Source organism: Eriocheir sinensis, chromosome 8 (assembly GCF_024679095.1).
Source record: "Eriocheir sinensis breed Jianghai 21 chromosome 8, ASM2467909v1, whole genome shotgun sequence".
Taxonomy (NCBI): Eukaryota; Metazoa; Arthropoda; class Malacostraca; order Decapoda; family Varunidae; genus Eriocheir; species Eriocheir sinensis.
In genome coordinates this window covers 10,103,101-10,129,559 of record NC_066516.1, presented here as the reverse complement: position 1 = coordinate 10,129,559, position 26,459 = coordinate 10,103,101, and the positions used below count along the sequence as shown (strand labels likewise).

Below are 26,459 nucleotides of genomic sequence, written 5' to 3'. Positions count from 1 at the left end.
ATGAACATGCAGAGGAATGAAGAACCACAAAGATCATGTATTCCTTTTAAGCATCCGCACCAATAATGGTCTGTTCGGAGGCCCTTTAACTTCGCCCAAATGAAAGTTTTAATTACGAGCAACGATTTTCCATACGCAAGTCTGCGGCACTCTACCTTCACACATATCAATAAAAAAAGTCGGAACAGAGCGAAGGTTTGGCCGACAACAGAGAGCAAAGTTGGTCCTGGGCGCCGAAGTTAGCGGTCATTGAAGAGTTTTCGCACCTTTGCGGCGACGAAGTAGAGGTGGAGGTGGAGGTGGAGATTTAGCGAAGTGGGGGAAGTAGTAAAAGAGATTGTGGTGCAGTCGAAGTGGTGAGGAGTACGCGAGTTTCGTGAGGAGCAGCGACGAGGTAACTGTGACTTGCACGGTGTTTGCTGAGTCACAGTACAAGATTAGGACATTATATTATCCCGATGTATGTTATTCTTTGGTTATGGAAGACAAACCGAGAAGATAGTGTGTACAAAAGGAAGATAGTAGGTAATAAGGTTACGAGAGCGCTAGAACGTGTAAGGTGTTTAATTACGCTAGTCATCATTCAAAAGTGTTACATTAGATCATCACGCTGGATGTATCCTTAACTTATGGAATACCGACGGCAAAGGTAGAGTGAGTACAAAGGGAATACAGTGGAGAAAAGAGTTACGAGAGTGTTATTTTAGGGCCAAGGAGAGTAGGACTAGGCCTATACGGGGTTCATGAAGTAACGGAGAATGTAGAGGGACTGGCAGTGTGTAGGTGATGAGAAGAGTTTCGTGACGAGTAACTGGGACGTTTGTTTAATCACGGTACAGAAGAGTTACATTAGATTATCACGGTCTATGTTACTCTTACTTTATGGGACACCGACGGCAAAGGTAGATGGTGCACAGGAGGAATGTAGATCGTGAAAAATTTGTGAAAGTTTTTTTAGGGCTACGCTGAAAGGGATATAAGCCTACGTGGTATATGAAGTAAAGGAGAAGGATGACAGGACGCAGGGTGCATGAGGGGGAGTGTGGCAGCTGACGGGAAATTTGTACAGCCCTGAGGATAGTTAATGGCTCGTGGGTCTGGGAGGGAGGGGACTGTGTGCCGATGAGGGGGAACGGCAGGGCGTGCTGTGGGTGTGTCCGGGGGTAGAGGGACGTGACAGTGACGAGTGAGGAGCTTCCGTGTTGCCATCAGTCAGTCAGCCCCGGGTCGGTCTTGGGTCTTGGCTTAATGGTACTGCTGCCCGGCCTCGGAAAAGATATACAAAAATGGGAAGACGAAACTGGTACATTGTTGTGTGTAGTGACTGCCCCAAATTATTCAAATGTGTTTACTCTGTTGACCTCGAAGTTTTCAGCTCCGGTGAGTCATACCGAAACAAGGTCGCTGAGTCACCTGCCCTGCCGACCGTTCCTAGCTCGCTGTTTGGGGCACCACGGCGACGGGTTGTAGTGGATGATTTTTGATGAGGTTTATCACTTGTTCTGTTCAACCACGGTATTAGTGAATATATTTTTGTTCTCAGAATTTCCAGTTCATTGAATCGCCAAAGTTATTGATATTGTGATTAGTTTTTTTTTTCTTTGACTCACTCCGCCAAAAGGCACGTTGAAAGAATATTTGATGGTGCTGCAGCTTGCTTATCAATATTAGCACAGAGACGAAAAGATTAAACCATTTTTTTTTCTTTCTCACGCACGTACGCATGACAAACACTCAAAACACACACACACACACACACACACACACACACACACAGGACTAACTTCAAAGCACACAGGACCCGCGGATCTGCATAATGTAATGTATGAACTGGCCGCATTATGGCGATTACATGCATTGTTCACCCCGCGCTCTTTATGACCTGAAAATTTTTGACGTAATTAAAGCCATATTAAAATCCATCCATTAATTTGTGTGCTTGTTTGTGTGTATGTGTGTGTGTGTGTGTGTGTGTGTGTGTGTGTGTGTGTGTGTGTGTGTGTGTGTGTGTGTGTGTGTGTGTGTTTTCGTGCGTGTGATAAAAGGTTTGTTTATAAGTGTCTTTTTTGTGAGTTTTAATCAGTAAGTTCATATTTATTTATCTTTTTTTTTTGTGTGTGTGTATGTGTGTGTCTGTTTGCCTGTCTGTCTGTATGTATGTGTGTGTGTGTGTGTGTGTGTGTGTGTGTGTGTGTGTGTGTGTGTGTGTGTGTGTGTGTGTGTAATTCACCACGGCCTGATCACGAGTTGGACTCGCTTTCGCCAGCAGGTACCCTCCCGACGAGAGCAAGTGCTCATCTCTGGGTACTGCCAGGACCTCACACACCCCATCCCCCTTGCTCAAGGGGGGACAGTAACCACTCCTAGTCAACCGAATCAATCCGGCATGAGCGGGGCTCGAACCGCCGCCTGTTTGGCCGTTAAGCCTCGCAGCGCAGCGCTCTTCCGATTGAGCCACAGGAGTGTGTGTGTGTGTGTGTGTGTGTGTGTGTGTGTGTGTGTGTGTGTGTGTATTTATAAAGGCAGGATCCCCCTGGGCTATATATACAGATAAAATATGTTCATCACACACACACACACACACACACACGAATGCAAAAAGCGAATAAATTCATCTGTCATTTTACCGCATTAGTGGGAATCCTCATGTGGGCGGGGATAATGAGGGTTGTGCGCAGTGTTGCATTGTTTTGTGTTGTGTTGTGCCAGATTGTGTTGTGTTGCTCAGCTGTATTGTGTTGGCGTCGTACTGGCGTCAAGTTGCGTCTAGCCGGTGAAAATGGCCGCAACTGTTACATAAATAAGCTCTGTGGGTTATTACGTTTATTACATGACGAAGGAGAGAAAAGAAAAGACAGGAGAAGAAGGGATGAGAAGAGCAAGGCAGAGCAGGGTAGGGCAAGGCAGGGTAGGGCAGGGCAAAGCAGGGCAGGGCAGGGCAGGGCAGGGCAGGAAAGAGAAGAGAAGAGATAAGAGACGGGAAGAGGGCGAAGGCGAAGAAGAAGAAGAAGAAGAAGAAGAAGAAGAAGAAGAAAGAGAGAGAGAGAGAGAGAGAGAGAGAGAGAGAGAGAGAGAGAGAGAGAGAGAGAGAGAGAGAGAGAGAGAGAGAGAGAGAGAGAGAGAGAGAGAGAGAGAGAGAGAGAGAGAGAGATTTACATAGATTTACGTCGAAAATCAGACTACACATTAATCAGATGGCTCTAAAACGTTGCATTTCAACTCTAGTTAATATTAAGTTGAAGGAAGTACCGGTCGAGCTTGTTTTTAAAGGAGTCAATCGTGTTACACTGGACCACTGACTGTGGGAGCTTATTCCATTCTCGCACTACAACGTTGATGAAGAAAAATTTGGTGCAGTCTGAATTTACTTGTCTGCATTTGAATTTTACGCCATTGTTCCTCGTACGCAAAGTGTCATCGATCATAAATAATGTTGATCTGTCTACATTCGTGAAACCAAGTATTTTAAAACATTCGATCAGTTTTCCTCGGAGGCGACGTTTCTCAAGAGAGAACATGTTAAGGGTGGAAAGCCTTTCTTCGTAGGATTTGTTGCGCAAGGAAGGGATTATTTTTGTTGCCCGACGCTGAACACCTTCTAATTTAGCAATGTCCTTTGCATGGTGGGGAGACCAAAACTGTACCGCATATTCCAAGTGGGGTCTGACTAAACTATTGTAGAGTGAAAGTATTAAATCTTTATTCTTGAATAAAAATTTATTTTAATGAAGCCCAACATTCTGTTCGCTTTATTTGCTGCATCGATCCATTGTTGTGAGAATTTGTGGTTTGACGCGATTTTGATCCCAAGTCCTTTACGCATTGAACGCTTTTGAGTTTAACGCCGCGCATTTCGTAATCGAACTTCTTATTCCTTGTTCCAACTTGAAGGACCTGGCACTTGTCTACGTTAAAGGGCATCTCCCATCTATCCGACCAAGCTGAAATTTTGTGCAAATCCTCTTGGAGGCCTTGCCTGTCTTCGTCAGTGTGAACCGAGTTACCAATCTTTGTATCGTCTGCAAATTTACTAATGCGATTATTGAGTTCAACATCCACATCGTTGATGTAAATAACTAAGAGCACTGGGCCAAGAACCGAGTCCTGAGGGACGCCACTAGTGACCGGCGCCCACTCTGAGTTAAATCCGTCAATCACCACTCTTTGTTGTCTGTTGCTCAACCAATTCGCGATCCATTGGTGTACTTGACCGTCAATACCTATTTGCTTTAATTTATAAAGTAATTTATGATGTGGGACTTTATCAAACGCTTTCTGGAAATCAAGATAGACTACGTCCAGTGATTTGGTTACGTCATAAACTGTGAAGAGGTCGTTATAAAAGGTCAATAGGTTTGATAGGCAGGATCTTTTGTTACGGAAGCCATGTTGTGAGTCCCCAATTAATGAGTGGCTTTCAAGGTAACTCACAATTTTGTCTCTGAATATGCTCTCAAGTAGCTTACCTTCAACCGAAGTTAGACTAATGGGCCTGTAATTACCTGGTAATTTTTTGTCTCCTTTCTTAAAAATCGGTGTCACGTTAGCCTTTTTCCAATCCGAAGGGACGATTCCTTGTCGCAAGGACATATTGAATACGGTTGTGAGGGAGGAGAGTATTTCGCTCTTTGTTTCTTTGAGCAGTGTAGGATATACTTTGTCAGGTCCAGGACTTTTATTTGTTTTAAGTGATTGGAGGACTTTAAGGACTTCATCGGTTGTTATTTCAAAGTCAGACAATGCATGCTCGAGATTTACATTAGTACTAGTGTTGGTGGTAGTGGTGGGAGGACTGTTAGTATTAAACACCGAGGAAAAGTAATTGTTTAAGAGGTTTGCAACGTGTTGGCTGTCAGTCACTAGTGCAGCGTCGCTGTTTGTTAAGGGTCCAATTCACTTCTGATCGCCTTTCTGTTGTTTATGTAACTGAAAAAGGATTTCGGATTATTTTTACAGTTGGCCGCAATATTTTCTTCATATCTACGCTTTGCCTGACATACTAATATTTTTACTCGTCGCCTGGCATCATGATAAAGTCTAATGTTTGCGGGCGTGCTTTGCTCTTTCTTTAGCCTGTAAAACAATTTTCTCTCCTTGACTGAGTGTTTATATTCGCCATTAAACCAAGGTGGACTTTTATTAGTGTTACTTCGCTTCTCACACAAAGGGACGAATGTGTTCTGCTGAGGGAGTAAATGATTTTTAAAGCTTAGCCAGGCGTCCTCTACATTACCGTCATCTGATAGTTGCATTTCTATTAGTTTTCGTCGGATTTCTACGAAGCTAGCTCTTTTGAAATTGGGCACCTTTACTTTATTTTCAGTCACTGATGTTTGAGCTCTAATGTCGAGGCGCACTAATTTATGATCGCGAGAACCGAGGTGTTCTCCTACCGTGACATTAATGACTAGGTTATCTTTAGTCGTTATAACTAGGTCTAGTATGTTATTTTGTCGAGTTGGTTCAGAAACCATTTGGCTTAGATAATTTTCTTCTAAAAACTCGATCATTCTATTTGACTCGCCTTCTGTACCTGACAGTGTCGCCCAGTCGATATGGCGGAGGTTAAAATTTCCTAATATCAGTGAGTCGTTCTTATTAAGTGACTGCCTTAAAACGCTGTACATTTCAAGATCGGCATCGAGTGATTGCCCCGGAGGCCCGTGGGTGACAGATATATTTAAATTGACCTTTGCAATGTTTACTCGCACGCACAAATTTTCAACGTTACTGTCTCCTGATGTTCTGTTAGTGGGTTGCAAATAGTTTTTGACAAAAAGGGCGACACCACCCCCTCGGCGGTTTACACGATCTTTGTTGAAGAGTCTGTAGCCATCTGTGTTGTATTCTGTACTTAAATCAATATTTGTGGTGTCGATAAATGTTTCGATTTTAGCAATTACGTCAAAATTTTCTGTCAGAGCAAGACATCTCAGTTCATCAAACTTGTTTCTTAGGCTACGCGCATTGAAACTAAGGACTCTTAGGTTATCTTGAGGCTTGGTAATAGAGATGGTGGTACTTGTGGGTTCAAGGTTACGAGTTTGTTGCGATGCATGGGGTCTATTTACACGGGCGGGGTGGAGGGACGTGTCTGAGAGTCGTTTATTGATTGGGTGTCACGTACTGCGTCATTGAGGAGCCTTCCGAATCTGGTTGCCCCGATGGGGGACAGGTGTATTCCGTCCCTGTGGAAGAGTTTACTCTGGCCGTAGAAATTGTCCCAGGCGTTAAAGAACTCAACGTCAAGCTCTCTGCAAAGAGTCTGTAAGCGGTTGTTGAGGCTGAAAGCCTTGCTGAAGAAGTCGCTCTCATCCCACGTCCTCGGTATAATTCCTGAAATCAAAATGTTTGGGGATTTAGACTTATACTGCTGGATGAGCCTACGGTACTTTTCCAGCAGTTCCTCAGGCCGGGTCGTGGTGATGTCGTTCGTACTTGTATGAAGAACAAAGAGTGAGTCATTAGAAGCCTCAGCGGAGACCTCGTCCAGGGCAGCTGTGATGTCGTCAATTCCAGCTCCGGGATAACAGTAGTTACGCCTACGACGGGAGACTCTTCAACAGAATTCAACCACCTGATGGCGAATCATAGAGTCACCGAAGAAGAAGGTGCTCTGCTCCTCGTCCTCCTCCTCCAGTATGGCAAATCTGTTATAGCAATGAGTACTGTTATAGCAATGAGTAGGATAAATGGCTCTAGGGCTCCTTCTCTCACGGGGGTGAAGCCTTCAGCGTCAGGTGCAGATCTATCGTTCCCCTGTGACGTGTCTTCATCGGAAGGTGGCTAGGCATGGAGAGCAGGTGCGGCGGGTGATGAGGCGTCACTTGCAGCAGGGGCGACGATGTTGGCCTGGATAAACTCCTGCAAGGTTTCAACAGTACATCTTAGTTCGGTGATCTTCTCCTCGCCAGCTGTCAGCCTTTCGTCTTGTTGAAAGAGTCTCGTTTCCATCTGCTGTGTCAACAGGCAGATCTTGCAGACGGTCGATCGTCCTGTGAAGAAATGGCCTAAGAAGCTTCCTGTGCAAGTCGAGCATTTCATTAGCGCCATCTTGGTAAGGAGAGAGTAGTGTTTATTATTTTTTTTCGTAGGGCAGAGGGTCGCGCGCGCGATTAAGTGAGAGAGAGAGAGAGAGAGAGAGAGAGAGAGAGAGAGAGAGAGAGAGAGAGAGAGAGAGAGAGAGAGAGAGAGAGAGAGAGAGAGAGAGAGAGAGAGAGAGAGAGAGAGAGAGAGAGAGAGAGAGAGAGAGAGAGAGAGAGAGAGAGAGAGAGAGAGAGACTTGGCCTTCCAGAGCAGAAGGTTGACGGCTGCTGATAAAATGCTCAGAATTTACTTTTGCCGTAACGTGGAGGGAGGAAAGGAGTTTGCATGCCGCTAGGAAGTGCTGCGGCCTGCATACCACCGCGAGGAGGCTCTCGAAGGGAAGGCTTCTAGAGGACAGGGTTGTGGAAGGGTTATTTTCTTCCTTTGAGAGACGGGCTTGCGGCGAGGGACGCTGAACGATTTTGTGACGTGAAGGTGATGGGGTGGTTGTGCTGGTCGCTGTTGTGGTGTTAGTAGTATTTGTGGTAGTAGTAGTAGGAGCGGCAGAAGTTAGTAGTTGTACAGACATTAATTTAGTAATAGTAGTAGTAATAGTAATAGTTGTAGGAGGAGGTGGGGAAGGAGGAGGAGGAGCTGCATAAGCTGAACAACAATTGGAATAGTAATAACAATAACACTAATGATGATGATGACAACAACAACAACAACAACAACAACAACAACAACAACAACAATAATAATAATAATAATAATAATAATAATAATAATAATAATAATAATAATAGTAATAATAATAATAGCAATAACAATGATAATAATAATAAACATGGTCACCTCTTCTCTTAGACTTTTAAACTCACTGCTCCCCACATTTTCCTTTCGCAAACGGCAAGGTTCCGCTTTGGACATCCCTCCCAAGGCCTCACTGTGGACCCCGAGATTCATGGGCTGTGGTGTGGTCCGTCACGCCCTGGAGCATGAACCGGCAGGAGTTTCGTCCCCCCTACTGCCGGCGGTGACCTTTTAGACGCTTTCTTAGGGAGCTTCTGCAGTATATTTTCTGAGCCAGTTTCTGAATCTTTTATAATGTAGGTTCTGATAGTTTTGCTTGTTTTAAAATGCTATGCTATTATCTGGTATTTATTGCGAAAGTTCTTGCCTTGTTCAGTCCCCTCTGGATGATAACACAGCAATCCTTCACTTCGTGTAACTTTATCGTTTCATATTTGTTTTAACACTTAATTACCTTTGCTGCCGAGTGGTAAGGTAATATCAAAAAGCACCTTATACCCAGCAAACACTGAATTCCCAGTGCTGAGATATTATTCGTGTGGATTTGTGTGGCAAGTGAGTGTTGCAGCCTCGCTTTCTCTATCCGTGAAATTTGTCTTGCCCGAGGCGCCCGGCCAATCAGCGAGGCGATGACGCACGCACCCTCAGCATTGTGTTGGCGCGTCTCAGGTGTTCGTTTCTTGGTCGTCTTTCACGTGTGTCGCCTCGAGGACAGGTGCGCACAGATGATAAGTTTCCAGGACGATGCGTAGTTTTTTTTTTCAGGAGTTCTCTTGAACTGTTTCGTATTTTACTTTTCCTGAAGTCTTTGACTACAGCTCCCGCAGATCATTAGGCGGCCACCATGAGGATGCGGATATAGTTTACCATTTTACAACTACTTTCATTATTTTTTTACTATAGCGTATAAGCCATTTTAATATAATATCACTTTACCTGGAGTTCTCACTAATGTAATAGCAGAGGTGTCCATGGGCTATAATTCATTATTACGTTCATCATTATTATTTTTATTATTATTATTATTATTATTATTATTATTATTATTATTATTATTATTATTATTATTATTATTATTATTATTATTATCATCATCTTTATTATTATTATCACTATCTCCATCATCTTTATTATTGCTAATATCAATACTACTACTACCATTTCGCGACTCATAGTGTGGACAGGCTGGTGCCTCTGATCCGCTCAAGGGAAAGACAAATATTGGACGAGAGTTTCCCACGGCACTTCCTGGAGGAGGGAAGGCCCACAGCACTGTTGCCAACTCTACGATGCTGCTGGGCCTCAGTGTTTCACAGACTGACACTCATAGAACGATATCGATACTCATTCCTTAACTTTTTGGCATTAGTATTTGATATATATTTGCCATTTGTTTGTCTGTTAGTGTATATTTTCGACAAAGGAAGAAAATTAAATTAAAATTAGAACGAGTTAAAAAAAATAGTGACAAGGTGAAAATATAGGAATGTTGAACCAGTGGTACGTGGAGTGATAGGAAACGGGGGAGGAAGGGAGAGAGAAAAAAGCAAGGAAAAGAAGAAAAAAAACGTGCCACATACGGAAATAAAAATGCCGAGAAAGAGTTATAAACAGAACCAAGGTAAGAGGGTGATGAATATTGTAATATGTTGCCGAGAAAACAAATAAAACCTCACCGCATTATAATAGTTAAAACACACTGCGTAAGGCTCTCATATAAAAGAAAAATGAATACTTAGTTTGCATATGCTAAAAAAGGATGAAACCAGAGCTGTTCACCGCCATTACTGATATAACGTCAACATTTCCACAAAGCTCTATATTTTCTGCCACTAGTGTCGCTGTAGGGAATACTTACACGATATATAAATAAATAGCGAAGTTTTGCCTTTGAAAGGAACTGCTGTATCACCAATATTCAACTCTTAACTGCCTCTCATACTCCAGCAAAAGTCATATACAAAACTTTGTTGTTACTCGCAGTCAGTAAAACCGTTTCCTTTTATCATATTTATCATAGTACACAACTGTTGCATATGAAAATTAGACGTGATACAACAATTTTCTTTTACCTCGAAAATTAACGTCTGTACCCCACCGGCTAATGGCAACATATTTTACAACTATTCGCATCACATTTTCCAGACGGTCTACATGCTGTCTTACTTTCCTCCTTCCTTTCCTTATGCGACCGCAGTACAGTTTATATACCTTGTTCCTCCTAAAGTTAATGGAAGAATGTACGTACTAACACTTCATGCATGTACTTCCTATCTCTTAAATTTTCCTCCGCTCGGTAAGCAGACGGTATTTACCCCTAAGAGACGAGGCGCCACCCACCCCCACCGCCTCCAAGGTAGCATAAGGAGGTACTCTCACGCTCTAAACGGTGCAGAGTTGCCTTATTTTTTGCCCCAAAGTACGCAAACTTTTAACGAAGGGAAACGCGTGGTGGGGTTAGCGGTGAGTTAGTCTGCGGCGCTCCACGGGGCAGCTACTTACTACTACTAACACAAGGATAAAGATGCAGCGTGGATCAAGTGTAGAAAGGTATGCAATAATAAAACAAATGAAAAGTACAAAGCAGCAAGGATTGGATAGGGAAGGATATGTGGAGAGGAAGAAAGAAACATTGAAAAAGGAATAACTGACAAGTGCAAGGAGGGCCCTTAGCTGTTCTATAGATATGTTAATGACAAGTAGGCGGTGGCGTAGGTGGTAGCGTACTGGGCCCACATTCACCGCGTGATGGACGACGCGGGTTCGAATCCCCACGCTACCACTCGGATTTTTCAGTCACCGCCGAGTGGCTTAAAACTACCCACATGCTGTCCTGAAGACCACCCATCAACCCGGACTCTAGAGGAAGCCGTCCAAGCGAATCAAGAACGAGTTCCGGGGGGCAGCATGAGCCAATGCAAGATGGCGCCACTATAAACACTCGTCTGCGCCAGAACGGGCTGGGCCGACCATCAGGCCCCACCTGGAAGAAGCCTTGGGCCGACCATCAGGCCCCACCGGGAAGATGCCTACCGGCGCAATAGGCAATCAACGTAAAAAAAAAAAAAAAAGTGGAAGGAAAGAAACGAAAAATAAAAGGAAGAAGAAGAAGAAGAGGAAGAAGTGATAATGCAAACTATAATAATGAACAAAATACTCCAATCGGTTTTCGCAAAGGAGAGTTATTAGGTACATCAAATGGGAGTGCCAATAAAGTTCAAGTTAAAAACAGGAAGAGGCTTGGATGGGACAGGATTTTTGACGTTTAATCCATTGGTCCGTAACACAACAAATCACCGCCGCTGTACCTTCGTTGTCTGTGTAGCTAGTCGGTCTAACATGCAATTACTTGGTATAAAAAATGTAACCAAAACGCTTCATTATTAAAAAGGTCATCAATTAGCCAGCTCGCGAGAAGAGTTGGCATAAAAATGATAAAACCTCCCAGTGCTGCTGATGAGTAGTAATTAATGTTTTTTTCTCTCTCCCTCAGACCCAGCGACCTCTGCTCCCCTGGGCTCGGTAAGTACGCGGAGACTTACCTCGCCTCCCTTGATGATTGGGCTGGCGGTGCACGGACAGGGTAGGGGATGTAAGGGGGAAAGTAATTTGCCGGCGGACAGGTATGTACTGTTTCAGACTCCCTACGTAGCTTTTTTTTATTTTTCTTGTTTTGCATCTTAGGAAGTGATATCCGTTGCAGGTACAGTCGAGAAGAGGTTAATCTTGGGGTAGGGAGTGGGGGTTCACGACTTCGACCTCCCATCTGATTATTTTTTTTATATGTATCGTTTTCGTGGTTTCTTTGCGTTCAGTGTTATATCAAGGCCTTACAGTGACACGTGTTGACTCGAGAATGGGCTGGTCTTGTTTCTTTAAGCCCTCCCTCCCCCAGATTTTTTCTTTCCATGCTTCGTGGTTTCCTTGCGTCCAATGTTTTATTAAGACCACTCTGACACGTGTTGGCTCATGGCGGTGATTGTTTTCTTCAGTGCATTAAGCCACGCCTGTTTGTACTTGTAGGAATCCTGAACAGCAAATTACGTGCAGCAAAATCTTGAGAGAGTCTATTGGCACCACCACTAGCTGTCTCTTTTGCTTCTCCGCGTCTCGAGAAAGAAAAAAAGTATAGTCCGTCAGATGTAGCCACAGGAGGATGCGTTGCCAGGCTCGCCTTTCCTAGGCCTCCATGTAAAGGAAAAATGTGTTTATCTCGAGCTAACGTTGCAGCGGCCTTTGTTGTGTTGGCTGACCTCGTTCGCCCAAGCCGCACCATTACCAGGATTTCTCGGTGTATTTTCTCCTCTTCTTATCGTGTGTGTCTTTACCCTGACCCACATTTTGCCCTTTCCTTTAATTAACCCACCCCTCACATTATGTTTTCCCTGCCACTGCCACTCATTGCCCCTCAAGATTCAGGGTTTTTTTCTTGCCGTATGTTGGACGTTTATAATTTTGTGTATTTTTATTTTTTATTTAAGTGTGTGTGTGTGTGTGTGTGTGTGTGTGTGTGTGTGTGTGTGTGTGTGTGCGTGCGCGTGTGCGTGTGTATACGTGTGTGTCTAGAGGCCCGCGGTAATGCATAAAACATCAAATCGACTAGAGTGAGTTGCATTTAGATAGGAATGTACAGGAAGAACCCTCAAAACAATGCATATTTGAGCTCTTCCTCGGTAATAGAAAAGCAATAGCGGAAGGGGATGTATCGGGAGATGAAGACGGATTCCCGGAAGGTATGTTTTCTGAATCGCTTGACAAGAGAGTGGAGGAGTGCTTGACGAGAGAGTGGAGGAGTCCTTGGCGCTGTGATACACTCTGATAGAAGCGCCTGTTCCCGTAATCACATCATTGAGTCCGACGCCCAAGTAATGGAGAAGGGCAAGGTCTCGTCTCCCTCGTCCCAGGTGCAGACAGTTCCAAGCGGGTACACCATGAATGGGGGTGCGTGGTTTGGATGTGTCGCTCCATCCTTCTCTTATTGCATGTTACGTATTGTTGTCATACCCCATGTTTTCTTATTTTTTTACAGTAAAGGAAGCAGCTCAAAGGAAACATAGAGAAAGAAAGCCCGCTAATCACTCCCTTATAAAAAAAATGATTATAGATGAGAGTTTTTGAGTTGCTCTTCCAGTCTTTCCATCCAGCCAGTAAGATTTCCTTTGACAAAGTGCAATAATCAGAGAGTAAAGTCGTGTTGGTGTTAGTAGCAGTAAAATATACGTATTGTGACCTTCAAATGTCGGTGCGTTGCCTTACGATGTCATCATATTGTTATCGTGAAAAACGGTGTCAAGTGACTTCGTGAATTAACACTAAATTTTCTTTCTCCTACTCTCAGTAGTTTCATGTTCATCGCGACTCAACCACGGAAGCGACGTGTTGATGAAGAGTTATCATCAGCGTCATCGTCTTTATCGTCATCTTCATCATTAACAATAATAATAATAATGATAATACGAGTAATAATAATAATAATAATAATAATAATAATAATAATAATAATAATAATAATAATAATAATAATAATAGTTTGTAAATCTTGCCCGACGTCTTCCCTTTCTTTCTCTTACTTCTCCGCTTCCTCTTCATTTCTTCTTTTTCTTCTTTTCTATTCTTCTCTCTTCGCCTCCCCGAGCCTCACGGTGCGGCAGGAATATGATATCTTTTCGGAAGGGACCGTTGAGAACCAGGCCGTGGGAGGAAGCGGTGGGCGTAAGGAGGAAACGAGAGCGAGCGAATCAGGGAAAGGAAATATTATATACAAGTAAACGTGAAAATAAGCTGACCATCGCAACCTCAAATAAATATAACAATTCACAAAAAGATACAACTGAAGTGTGTGTGTGTGTGTGTGTGTGTGTGTGTGTGTGTGTGTGTGTGTGTGTGTGTGTGTGTGTGTGTGTGTGTGTGCGCCAACCCTCATCTTTTAATGCATGTCATCAATACAACGACCCATGCAGCGTTGTGGGTGTCATTAATACGACGAACCATATTGTGATTTGTAGGACGGGTGGGGAGGTGGGTTGAGGTGGAGTGGTCGGGTGGAGTGGGATGTGCCGGCCTAGTTTTGGGGGTGGGGGGGAGGGCTGTAGCGACCTCCTTCATGATGGGGACACATAATAATCTCGAGCCAAAATCTCCCAACGCTTTGCATGTAAATGACTGTATCTCGTACCCTCCTTTGTGTAATACGTAATGTTCTAACAGTGGGCACTTGCTCTCTAATACGAGTTTAATTAGTTTCACATTGACCATGACGATGCACGAGAGATGGCGGCTTACCAGTTCCTCTTTCGCATCTCTTCTCTCATTTCCCTCCATCCCTTTCCTTGTTTCTCGTTTCTCTAACGTTACGTCCCCCCTCCTTAACCCTCTCTTTACATATCCATCACTCCGCCTCTTAGTCCCCTTTGCAGCCTCCAATGTAACCTCGTAGATATACACACTCTCCTTTCCTATTACTTACGCTATCCCTCCATCTATTTTCCACCTCACATCTTTTACTAACTGTTGCCCTTCGTTCCTCTTCCCGCCCCCCCTCACCTAAGCTTCTCCCCATCAAGAAAGGTTTCAGTTGCAGACCCATTCCACCATAGTGTGTGTGTATGTGTGTATGTGTGTGTGTGTGTGTGTGTGTGTGTGTGTGTGTGTGTGTGTGTGTGTGTGTGTGTGTGCCCGCTAATAAAGTGGTGTATTGACGCACTAAAAAAAAGTATCATGAACATTTATTTGAAACGAAAGCAGATTAAGGCATAATTTTCACTACTGAGCACTCAGCAATGAAGCTTATGCTTTCATCCCCAACTGATGGATACATTCATATAAAATAGAATTCTCACCAAATTGTATTACGCTTGAATTTCATAACAAGGTTTTTGTAAATGAAACGTCGATTCTGCAAACATGTAATTAATCCCATTTCATCATATGCAAGAGAATGAAGGATTGTAGGAAGTACTTGTCGCGTTCATGTTGTTCATTATTCTTTGCTGAAAAATTTTAATTGTACTTGCTTGTTACTCTGCGAAAGAACTGTATCATATTTTTTACGTTTGGGTGTGCTTATATCATTCAGTAATTCCTTTGGTATTTGACTCAATTTTGATAATCAAGTATTACTGAAACGATTGAAGTAATGATACTCTGGGACAAAGATGTGTGTATATCCAACGACGGCCTTCTCGTAACACCCATTTCACTGCTTTTATTTTCTGTGCATCTATAAGGCTGGTGATCAGTATCTTAAGACTCGGAAACGGTGTGCCATCTTTAAACTGACGACCATATTACTAATCACCCCTTCCGGCCAGGCATCTAATATTGTGTTAGGCCGTGGAGGCAGGACACAACAAAACTTCACAACGAGGAATCCAACCGAGACGGGCGACTCACAGATTACATAATGAACGCGTCACCGCCAGACAATAAATTCAAATAATACGAGGCTGAATTTAATCGGCCTAAAAATTAATGGACTCTGGACATGCTGGGATACTAAGATATTTATTGTGATGCGGACGTGGTCAGGAAATACATCCAACACTGAGGTGGGGACGGTATAGACGAGTCCACGTTTAGAAAGAAATTATGTGCCTGCGAACAAAATTTCCGAGTACCACATCCGCTTATTACCTCGTAGCTTATTGACTGTATAATGCGCAACCGGCTCTCTCGCGGGTGTTTGCTCGGGCGGTATGAAGCGAGAGGAAATTTCAGTTTGTAAATCGATCTGTGTAAAGAGGATTTTTTTTTTGTCACGTAAAATCAAAGCAACCTAAACCGTCAGTCCTTGGCTTCAAAAATAAGAATGAATTATAGGTTCTCGTAGCCGTACTGTAGTTTGTGGTCAGTGTTATTTATAAAAGGAAAATGTTATATTAAGGTTCACCACGTCAAGTTAATGGACAGGAATATTTAATCGTCAAACGCTGAGGACGCGGAATAATTCACGCCCCAGTGCCTGTGTGTTGCGTTCGCGGCGTCGTTCTTTCTGTTTTTCACTTCATCCGCTGCTAAAATGTGTTAATTTTCGGCGTAATTCAGATTTATGCTCCCACAACTTCATTTTAGTTTTTATATCACCTCTTTATATTTGCTTTCTAGCGTGCTACATTTAAACTTTTAGAATTTATCACGTGTAACTAATTAGGGCTATTTCGTAACTTATTTTACCGTGTAGGTCTCTGGATACTGTATGTTATAATAGTTTGCCTTGTTAAAGTCTTTATGTTAGTAGCTGACGATGTAGATTTGTCTCTTGGCGTGTTAAATTGAACATTCTTTAGAACTTATCGCATGGTACTAATAAGGACCATTTTGTTACCTATTTAGACTGCCGTGTTTCCAAAATTGTGCTCGAAAATGGCAGTGCAGATTTAGTCATATGTATCGGGATAATTAAAGATCGCGTTCCGCCCGGGTGTTTGCCAACAATGGGATCAATCCCAATAACTGGCTTAGAGGGACTGGGAGGATTTGGCTGCACCAGCTCGCCGCCGCCACGCAGGCAAAGCCCGAGCCTTTAATGACCTGCATGAGCAAAGCTGACCCAAATAATTCAAAGCCGGACCATTACCGTATTATCGCTGTCCGTGTGCCGTGATTGACTCCACCACGCCATTGTCGTTATTCCCTCGGTGCGCTATGCATCCTTCCGTCACTTCCAGCATCGTCTGATTATCGTAGTTCGTGGTTCCAAAAGAGAAACACGAGGTAAACAGATATACTTTTGTGGCTAATTAAAGTACTTACATTGAGATAGGATGATAGTGCTTATGAGTGTTAAAGTAATTCAAGTAATCCATTCATTCAAGAGGAGAGTATTAAGACGCCTCTCCACTCGAAATTGACCTCGCTTCTGACCTTTCGTTCTTTTTTCTTTTGCTGGAGCAGTGTCTAGCCGTCTTTTTTGTCCCTGTGTCGGGAACCAGAAAACGAACAAACAAGAGGAATAGCCATAACAGTACAGAGTAAACATCTCATAGGACAAACACTAACAAAGAGGGAAACAACGAGGATAAAGAAAAACAGATACCCAGAGAGGAATGAGAGATATACAAATGTGTAAACATCTGACAGGACAAACACTAACAAAAAGGGTGACATATATATATATATATATATCTATATATATATATATATATATATATATATATATATATATATATATATATATATATATATATATATATATATATAAGTGTAAACATCTCAAGTACAAAAGAGGGGAAACAACGAGGGTAAAGGAAAACAGATACCCAGACTCAGATACAGAAAACAGATACCCAGTAGGCGTGGTCAGAAAGTGTGAACAACCATTGAAAAAGACTCTGACCCGTGACGTCAGTCGTGGCGACATGTTATGAGCCAATAATTTAACAGAAAAATCACTGTGGGAGTGTCTTAAGACTGACTCACGAATAGCAGGAGAAGTAAAACAATACAACATAATGAGGGAGCAGATGGGTGTGACAGGAAGTATTGGCCATTGGTTATGTAGAAAATTAAGGGCGTGTCAAGGATGTAAGTCCGCCTAAAGCAAAGAAAAATGTGGCCTAGAAATCAGTGGTATGAGTAGACCGAGCTTGGTTCTCGCCTCAAGCAGACCTGCTACTCACTCAGCCGAGGATGGCTGTTGTGATCTTAATCGTGAGTAGAAATTCGAGAATCTAAGGGAAACCGACTGTATTGTCCTGGAGATTATAATGTAGGAGATGTGAAGTAGGATTGTGAGTGGGACAGGATTGTGATTATTTGTTTGCGATGTAAAGCAAAGGTAAAACCACTGGGTGTGGTAAAATAATGTGTTTCCATGACTTGTAGTAGATTATACTACAGGAATGTGTTATTAGGATTTTGTGAAGAGAGTACATAATGATTGTGATGTAAGCAGAGAGATACAAACCACTGCTTGTGGAACGACGAGTGTTATTATTATTGGCAACAACTGAGCACATATTGTAGTATTATGTTTAAGACATGTCGTTTGTCATATGTTGCATCCATTGCTGAATATGCCAGTGTTATGATCGTCTGAGCATAGAATATTGCGTAAGGCAATTACTTTCATTTAATTTTAAATAAATGTATATTTACTTTTTCCCTTGTTTATCCCCGAACACCAGTCTCCAATAACAACTTAAGCCGGATCACGCTACCAGGGATACGAGACGGTGAGATCATTTATGGAGTAATTAATGAGTGATAAAAGAGTTGATTTAATACAAGAAAAGAAGGGTCTAAAACCTGTTTTTGTTTTTTACCCTTGCTGTAAAAAAAAAAAAGCAGACATGATGTAATATTAACTCAGGTAACAACAGAACATTCGTGCTTATAAATTTTGAAGTAAGTATAATGTAAGGGGCAGGTTTTTTTCATCCATGTAGTCTCCTCCATCCTGCCTCTCGGATGTATACAGTTACTAGGGAAGTCCGATCGTGCGCGCCGTCCCCTGCTTTCTTGTAACCCCGCGACTCGATGGCCCGTAAACCAGACTTATTGGACACTCCTTGCGCCTGCTTATTAGAACTTACACGGTCGCCACGTCGAGGTTCACGGAGGAGCAGGGAAACCAAACGACATTTTCCTCCTGAGTGACTTTATACGTAACCGACTCTAAGCGCCACGCTCGCTCACGCCGCCTCCTGTTGCGTCGCTTCCTGCCTCCCCACCGCCCCCTCGCATTGCTGGCGGGCGGCGGGACGCATATTCTCAGTCTCTCTACGGGTATGTGTTAATGGTTGGCATAAGTCATACTTGTACAACTCCATTTTATTTTTTTACCTCTTCATATTTGTTTCATGGCGTGTTGCTTTTAAACTTTAGAATTGATCACATGTAACTAATTCGGGCTATTTAGTGACTTATTTTACCTTGTAGCTCACTGGATACTGAATGTTAAAACAGTCTGACGTGTTTCCTTGAGTAAAGACGCTCGGTTGTAGCTTCGTAACTAACCATGGGGTAATCAGGAAAATACTATCATTGGGATTCCCACTCAAAACTACCAGGAATGAATCTTGTCAGTTCTAAGCTATGCAAATCTTACCTAGCCTAACCTCACCTCATCTAACCTAACCAAACCTTACTTAACCTAACCAAACCTTGCTTACTAACCAAACCTAACCTACCCTGTTCAAGACTCGGCGCCATACGGTGTACCGCTTGACTGTTGCCATTCCTAACCCATGCAAACCTAACCTAACTTAACCAAACCCAAACAAACCCAACCCAACCTCACCCAACCTATCCCAACCTAACCTAACCAAACCTCACCCTAACCTAACCACACCACACCACACCACACCACACCAGACCACACCACACCAGACCACGCCACACCACACCACACCAGACCACGCCACACCACACCACACCACACCAGACCACACCACACCACACCACACCTCACCTCACCTCACCTCAGCTCAGCTCAGCTCACCAAACCAAACCAAACCAAACCAAACCAAACCAAACCAAACCAAACCTAATCTGCCCTGTTCTAGAGTGGGCGCCATACACCAGTAGAGAGACGGAATACGCTGGTGGGGGACACACCTAAGCATCTCCGAACTGTAAATAGGTCATATAGTCATCCTTAACTGCTTCCGTGTGAGTGGCTGCCCCGCTAGGGGGGGGGGGGGGGGCGTGTGAGGAGTAGGTAATTTCACTGTTTACGGTTATTGATTAATTATTCCTCAGCATAAATTTACCCCTGCGACAAGCGTTCCTCGTAAACTATATATTTCCTAGTGTACGAGCGACACACTTTCACGAGGTCGCTGAACCGTTCCATGCAATTAATCTCGATGCACTTCCATCATTTGTCTATCTCAAGTAAGTCACTCTCCGGCTGAGTAATGGAAAGTTAAAATTAGTTGTCAACAAATTTTGGTATATACACAATAGGTTTGCCTTCATATTTCATCCGTGTACGCATCGCTTGCCCGCTTTTAATTAGTGCATATACATTCACGTGATGGAAGGGGGAGTCACTGTATTTTTAGGGTTTCTTTTTTCAGTGGTAAGGTACTGGCGGTGTTAATCTGTGGTATTCATTTGGTGTGTTGGTTCCGAGTCAGATGTAAAAGTAACAAGTACAGCCAAGTCAAGTATGTCTCCTCCCACCGTCTGCCCTTCCAGGCCTCCAGCCATTTTCTCAAACTCTTCGGGTTTTTGTTACGATCATATTTGAAGGCCACAGAAAGATTCGTCGGGTTCTCATGAGTGTTTTTCTTTTTCATGGCGTAGAAGTCTTGCACAACTCCCGCCAGAGATCTGAATCCACCTATGAGAAATCCTACAACTTCTACGAAAGCTAAATAAAATAAATGTACTAACGGGTCGAAACGTTTGAATATATGGGCCCTGGTTAGTAAACGAGCTCTGAAGGCAGCACGCCCGACACCAGAAGTAACTGTATTACACTTAATGATTCAGTGGCCGTGTGCTCCAGGACAGAACCATGATTTCGAGGAACAGGAAAGACTGCTAAATGTTACGCCCTACATTACTTGTGCGTGCGTGCGTGTGTGTATGTGTGTGTGTGTGTGTGTGTTCTGTACTTACACATACGTCCGTTTTGGTAATTGATGAGCTTGTTTGAAGGGTTACCGCGTGCTGCGTGTAAGTTGCCGTGAAGGCCCCGCACCGTCGCTTTTCCCTTTTCACACTACTCACGTTTAGAGTCGCCGGGCAATTCGTCCATCCCGTTGGAACATGACCCCGTTTTGACTAATCTGTTAGAGAACGCTTCAGAGGAAGTATTTCCACATTCTCAGTTCAGGCACTTGAAAGTGATTTTCTTACAAACGTAGGAAATACCTCTTTCCTCTAACTGTGGCAGGTGTGGAAACAGTTGGTGGGAATGGAAACTTCATTGCTACTTTATAATTTTCCTTGTCACTCATAAGTTTTGCAAGTTGTCCTTATATACGCTGGCGCGGGTCAAAATTGGTACATGACGGGAATAGTATAATAAGATTAATTATAAAAAAAATTGCCAATTCCTTTTTAAGTTAAAGGCAAAAACTCTCAAACTAAATCAGACCTTGATAATATAAAAAAAATACACCATCACTCAGCTTTGTACGGTAGGGAGCGACGAATTAAACTAAAATATAAAACAAAGTTATATATTTTTTTATTTTTACGTTGGGTAACCGGATGTAATGTCAGTCAGCTTTTAATAGTTACAGACTTATAATTTTAGAAAACATTTAAGAGTTTAGAGTAACACAACTTTGAGTAGAAAAGATGGAGAAAAAGGGAGAACGAGCCACGTCGGACACTTTCTTTTCAGCCGCTGCGCCGCTGAGTCTCATTACTAGTGCATCGGCGGTGTTGGGAGAATTTTGTGGCCGAAACACAAACTCCGCCGCTCCTCTTTTTTGTTTGATCCGCCTCCGCTGCACACAGAGCCGAATTACACACGGGGACAGTGCAAAGAGAACGCCTCAAATATTACATACATTTTCTTTTAAAGTAAATCTGATTCATGTATCATTACTCTCTGTGTATGCTCCTTTAACGGCTTCATAACAGATTCAGAATTACTTTGGATCTTAAATTTACCGTAGCTTGTCATCTCTTAAATAATAAAAAAAGAAGATATTTATTTTCCAAACATACTTGGTGTCGTGATGGTGTCGTTTTCAGAGTGTAAATTCATAATGCGTAGGTTTTCAAGACTATTCATATATACTTAATCAGAGCACTCTTACAACAGATCCCTACGGCCATATTCCGTCCTGGTTCATCTATACGCCAAAAAATAGCGAGTTGGTTGCGTGTATAGTGTTCGTGCGAGCGTTTGGTAGTGTATGTGTTTGGTGAAGGTTCCCGGTGGCTCTCCGTCAGGCGTAGCGAGCGGGACGACACAAGTGTTGGTGTTGGTGGTGGCAATGATGCTGAGGATAGAAGTGGTGTCGTTGGCTGAAGGTGGTGGTGGTGATGGTAGTGGTAATGGTGGTGAAGGTCGTGGTGTTGCTGCCTCATGGTGTAGGTGGTTGTGAGACTTCTGGTGATGGAATTAGTTAGTGGTGGTGGTTGCGATGGTGGTGTTTGTATGGAGGATGTAGTGTAGTTACTGGTGTGGTTGTATTCTGGTAGTGGAGAGGGATGATGAAGATATTGGTGGTGGTGACGGGGGGAAGGTATAGTAAAGGTGTTGGCTGTGGTGGTTGGCGGTGGTTATGGTGGTGGGTACTAACACTCCTTCTTCCCTGTCTCGTGTACATAGCAGTTAAGTCACGCCATGGAAATTGTAACCACCCCAGAACACGAGCTGAAGTGTTCTGGAGCCATGACTAGATTTGCGCGGGTAACTATGTTCGTTTTGCATTCCACTGAACCGCAATTGAAACGATACTCCCTTCACCGACTCTACCAGATAAAGTGTGGACGTGCCGCTGAAGTGTGTGTGTGTGTGTGTGTATCAGAGAGAGAGAGAGAGAGAGAGAGAGAGAGAGAGAGAGAGAGAGAGAGAGAGAGAGAGAGAGAGAGAGAGAGAGAGAGAGAGAGAGAGAGAGAAACGGATAGAGAACATGAAATCAATACGAATCGGACATGGGGTATGCAGGAGATGAAGGAGAAGGAAAGGGGAGCGAGGAGGAGGAGGAGAGGGAGAGGTAGCATATAAAGAATGGCTGAGGAGGGATAACAACGAGTGAAATAAGAGACAGAGAGCAGATAATGATAGGGATGAAGCACGGGGGGGCAACGCGATGGAAATTTATGAGCCGGGTGCCTGTATGTTTGGCCATTTGATAGTAAAGGCGGGTAGGGAAATGTAGAGAGAGGAGTAATGTGGATGTCGAAGAATGAAGGTGTATGATCCAGAAAAAGAAGGATGAGAGGGAAGCAAACTGGAAGGGTACAGGGGAAGACGAAGTGACGGAAGGTGGAAAGGTGCAATGGTTGGCAAGGAATGGTAAATACTGTGAAGAGACAAGTTGGAAGGCGTTTCATGATCCTCCGGGGCGATGCTGGAAGGATATTGTAAGACTCGTTTCGTTATCTGAATTATTTGTTTGCAAGATTAATCAATGTTCTTAAATGATTGACTAGGCAGGGTGTAAAAATTTATATTATATGTCTATCTCTCTATCTATTTACCCATCTATCTTTATGCATCATCGTCATCATTATCATCAGCAGCCGTTGTTATTATATTCGGGCCCATATATATGTTCAAGTCTTTCGGAGCCTACACCCACATTTGATAAGGTTTTTGTAGAAGCTGTGGGTATATCCATGTGTAGGTTTATGAGGCTAGTGCCAGTTTGACAAGGCTTATGTAGCCTGTATGTGAAAAACCACTCATGAGGACCCGACTTATCTTCTTTGTGACCTTTGGATATATTTGTTGTGAGGCCGAAATCGTCCGAGAATACGGGCCTCAGTACACTAGAAAACAAACACCTTATCATCCAGTGTTATTCATCTTTTCTTTCACCCATGACTTCTCCAACAATTGCCGGTCCATCGTTTATTAGTTCTTCGTATGACATGACCTGTCAAAGTTTCTTCCATATTCTTAGTCGTCGCCAGAGTATCTTCACTCCTTGACCGATTTTTTTTTTATTTTTTATTCCTTGATGCTCGTTTCCTGTCTTTTCTTTGAAACTGAACGTTTTGTTCTTCACTCATCTTTGATCACCCCTTTTGCTTTTCTTATATATATATATATATATATATATATATATATATATATATATATATATATATATATATAGATATATATATATATATATATATATATAGATATATATATATATATATATATATATATATATATATATATATATATATATATATATATATATATATATATATATATATATATATATATATATATATATATATATATATATATATATATATATATATATATATATATATATATATATATATATATATATATATATATATATATATATATATATATATATATATATATATATATATATATATATATATATATGCCGTGGTAGACGGTCACTGTTCTTCCCCTAAATCTATTAACAGTGGTGTCCCACAGGGTTCTGTCCTATCTCCCACTCTTTTTCTGTTGTTCATTGATGATCTTCTTTCCAAAACGAACTGTCCTATCCATTCCTACGCCGATGATTCCACTCTGCATTACTCAACTTCTTTTAATAGAAGACCCACCCTACAGGAACTTAACGACTCAAGGCTGGAGGCTACAGAACGCTTAACCTCAGACCTTACTATTATTTCCGATTGGGGCAAGAAGAACCTGGGCCCGAATTCACAAACAGACTCAATAACTGCAAACTAACATAACTACACACTATTGATTTAGCTACCGACGTTAGTGTCAGACTCACGAAGCAAACCTTAGATCGTAGTTAGAGGCGCGCTAAGTCAGCGAGGCCGCTGATTGGTTGATGACGTCATTGGCCTTGCAGCGAATCGCAAGCATGTTTACAGAACCGTCAGCCAATCCTAGGGAGCCCCCTCCAGCTGCTGGTTCAAGAAACCCATTCTCTTTTCCCATTTTTCTTCCTTTCAAGGCAAACTGTACTAAATCGTAATCTACGAATTCAATTATTTCGTTGTTTGCTGTACATTTACGTCAAAGTAGCTCTGCTGTTCGATGTCTTGTTACCTACGAACATGCTTATGATGAAGAAAAAGAAGACATGGAGGAGATTGAGGCAGGAAGAAAGCAAATAGAAATATGGGACAGATATCGAGGCAGACCGAACGAAGGACGGAAGGAAGGAATAGGGAAAATTAAGACTGTCTTGCCATATCTGCAGCCCAACTCATGGGATAGCTGTCACCCGACAAAGGTCCATGGTCCCTCCACGGATGGGGGCGGTGTCACGGGCAAAATTAAGCCCGGACATCCACATGCCTCTGTTATCTTAGCTCAAGCTCGTGTATGTGGGGTTCTTTTCGACTGATATGGCGTCTAGAACTAGCATAATCATCATTCTTTATTATGATGACAAAGACCATGTCAAAATTTGCCTCATTAAATAAGAAAGTACATAAAGTTCGGCAGCTTTCCTCGTCCAAGCCATCCTCCAGAGCAGCACTGACACCCATGATCGCACATTCATTTTTCTCAGAAAATAGGATACCAATCACATATACATCAATATATTTCCACAGGTGAATACTTAGGGCATGTTCACACCAAGTTGCGACACCTGAGATTCATTAATAATGACAGGGGAAGGAAAAATATAGGCCCCTGTCATCGATAAAATTGAGCCTCGGGCAGAATTGAGTCTGGGCATCTATATGCCTCGGATTTCTTCGCTATTATATATTGTAAGATCGTTCTGTTGACATGTATGGGTAAATGAACGCTTTCTGTATCTACATATAGAAGGAAAACGCAAAATTCTCCCTAGTAAATCAGAAATTACATAAAGTTCGGCAACTTTTCCTCGTCGCCAAGCCATCCTCCACGGCAGGCAGATGAGGGAGGTCTGGCAATCCCCCGGCCGGGTGTTGCCATACCGCCCACACTTATCATATACCTCTCAAAGGGTGCATATCTCAACATTTTATAAAGAAATGGGCCTCCTCTACTCGCAAAGTTATATTTCAAGTTGAAAAACGCGATTTATAAGCATTTATACGTAAATCTGATAATATTGTTAGCGTTACCGTCAGCTCCGAGGCAGTAGTTATTTAACAACAAATTTAACGTCACACAGAGCGCGGTAAACGTTTGTAGATCCGCGCGCTAACCCGTGACGTCATCGATTAGTTTGTAGTTATTTTTGTGAATCTCGATCTTCTCAAAACTACGCACTAAGGGCCCAAAACTACGAACTAAGCCTTTGTGGATCCGGGCCCTGGTGTCCTTCAACGCCTCAAAAACACAGTTTCTCCACCTATCCACTCGACACAATCTTCCAAACAACTATCCCCTATTCTTTGACAACACCCAGCTATCACCTTCCTCAACACTAAACATCCTCGGTCTATCCTTAACTCAAAATCTCAACTGGAAACTTCATATCTCATCTCTTACTAAATCAGCTTCCTCGAGGCTGGGCGTTCTGTACCGTCTCCGCCAGTTCTTCTCCCCTGCACAGTTGCTGTCCATATACAGGGGCCTTGTCCGCCCTCGTATGGAGTATGCATCTCATGTGTGGGGGGGCTCCACTCACACAGCTCTTCTGAACAAAGTGGAGGCTAAGGCTCTTCGTCTCATCAGCTCTCCTCCTCATACTGATAGTCTTCTACCTCTTAAATTCCGCAGCAATGTTGCCTCTCTTTCTATCTCCTATCGATATTTCCACGCTGATTGCTCTTCTGAACTTGCTAACTGCATGCCTCCCCCCATCCCGCGGCCCCGATGCACTCGACTTTCTACTCATGCTCATCCCTATACTGTCCAAACCCCTTATGCAAGAGTTAACCAGCATCTTCACTCTTTCATCCCTCACGCTGGTAAACTCTGGAACAATCTTCCTTCATCTGTATTTCCTCCTGCCTACGACTTGAACTCTTTCAAGAGGAGGGTATCAGGACATCTCTCCTCCCGTATTTGATCTTGCTTTCGGCCACCTCTTTTGTTTCTTTTTAGAGCAGCGAGTAGCGGGCTTTTTTTTATTATTGTTTTCTTTTTTTGG

General features: G+C 42.8%; 1 protein-coding gene across 1 annotated transcript in view; it reads left to right on the top strand.

Moving 5' to 3' along the window:
- Positions 1–26,459, top strand: part of LOC126995340 (uncharacterized) — a 112,046-nt gene that overhangs the window by 33,911 nt on the left and 51,676 nt on the right. Inside the window, exon 3 of the mRNA XM_050854820.1 lies at positions 11,333–11,361. Within this exon, the coding sequence (XP_050710777.1) occupies positions 11,333–11,361 (29 nt within the window). The remainder of the gene's footprint in view (positions 1–11,332; positions 11,362–26,459) is intronic.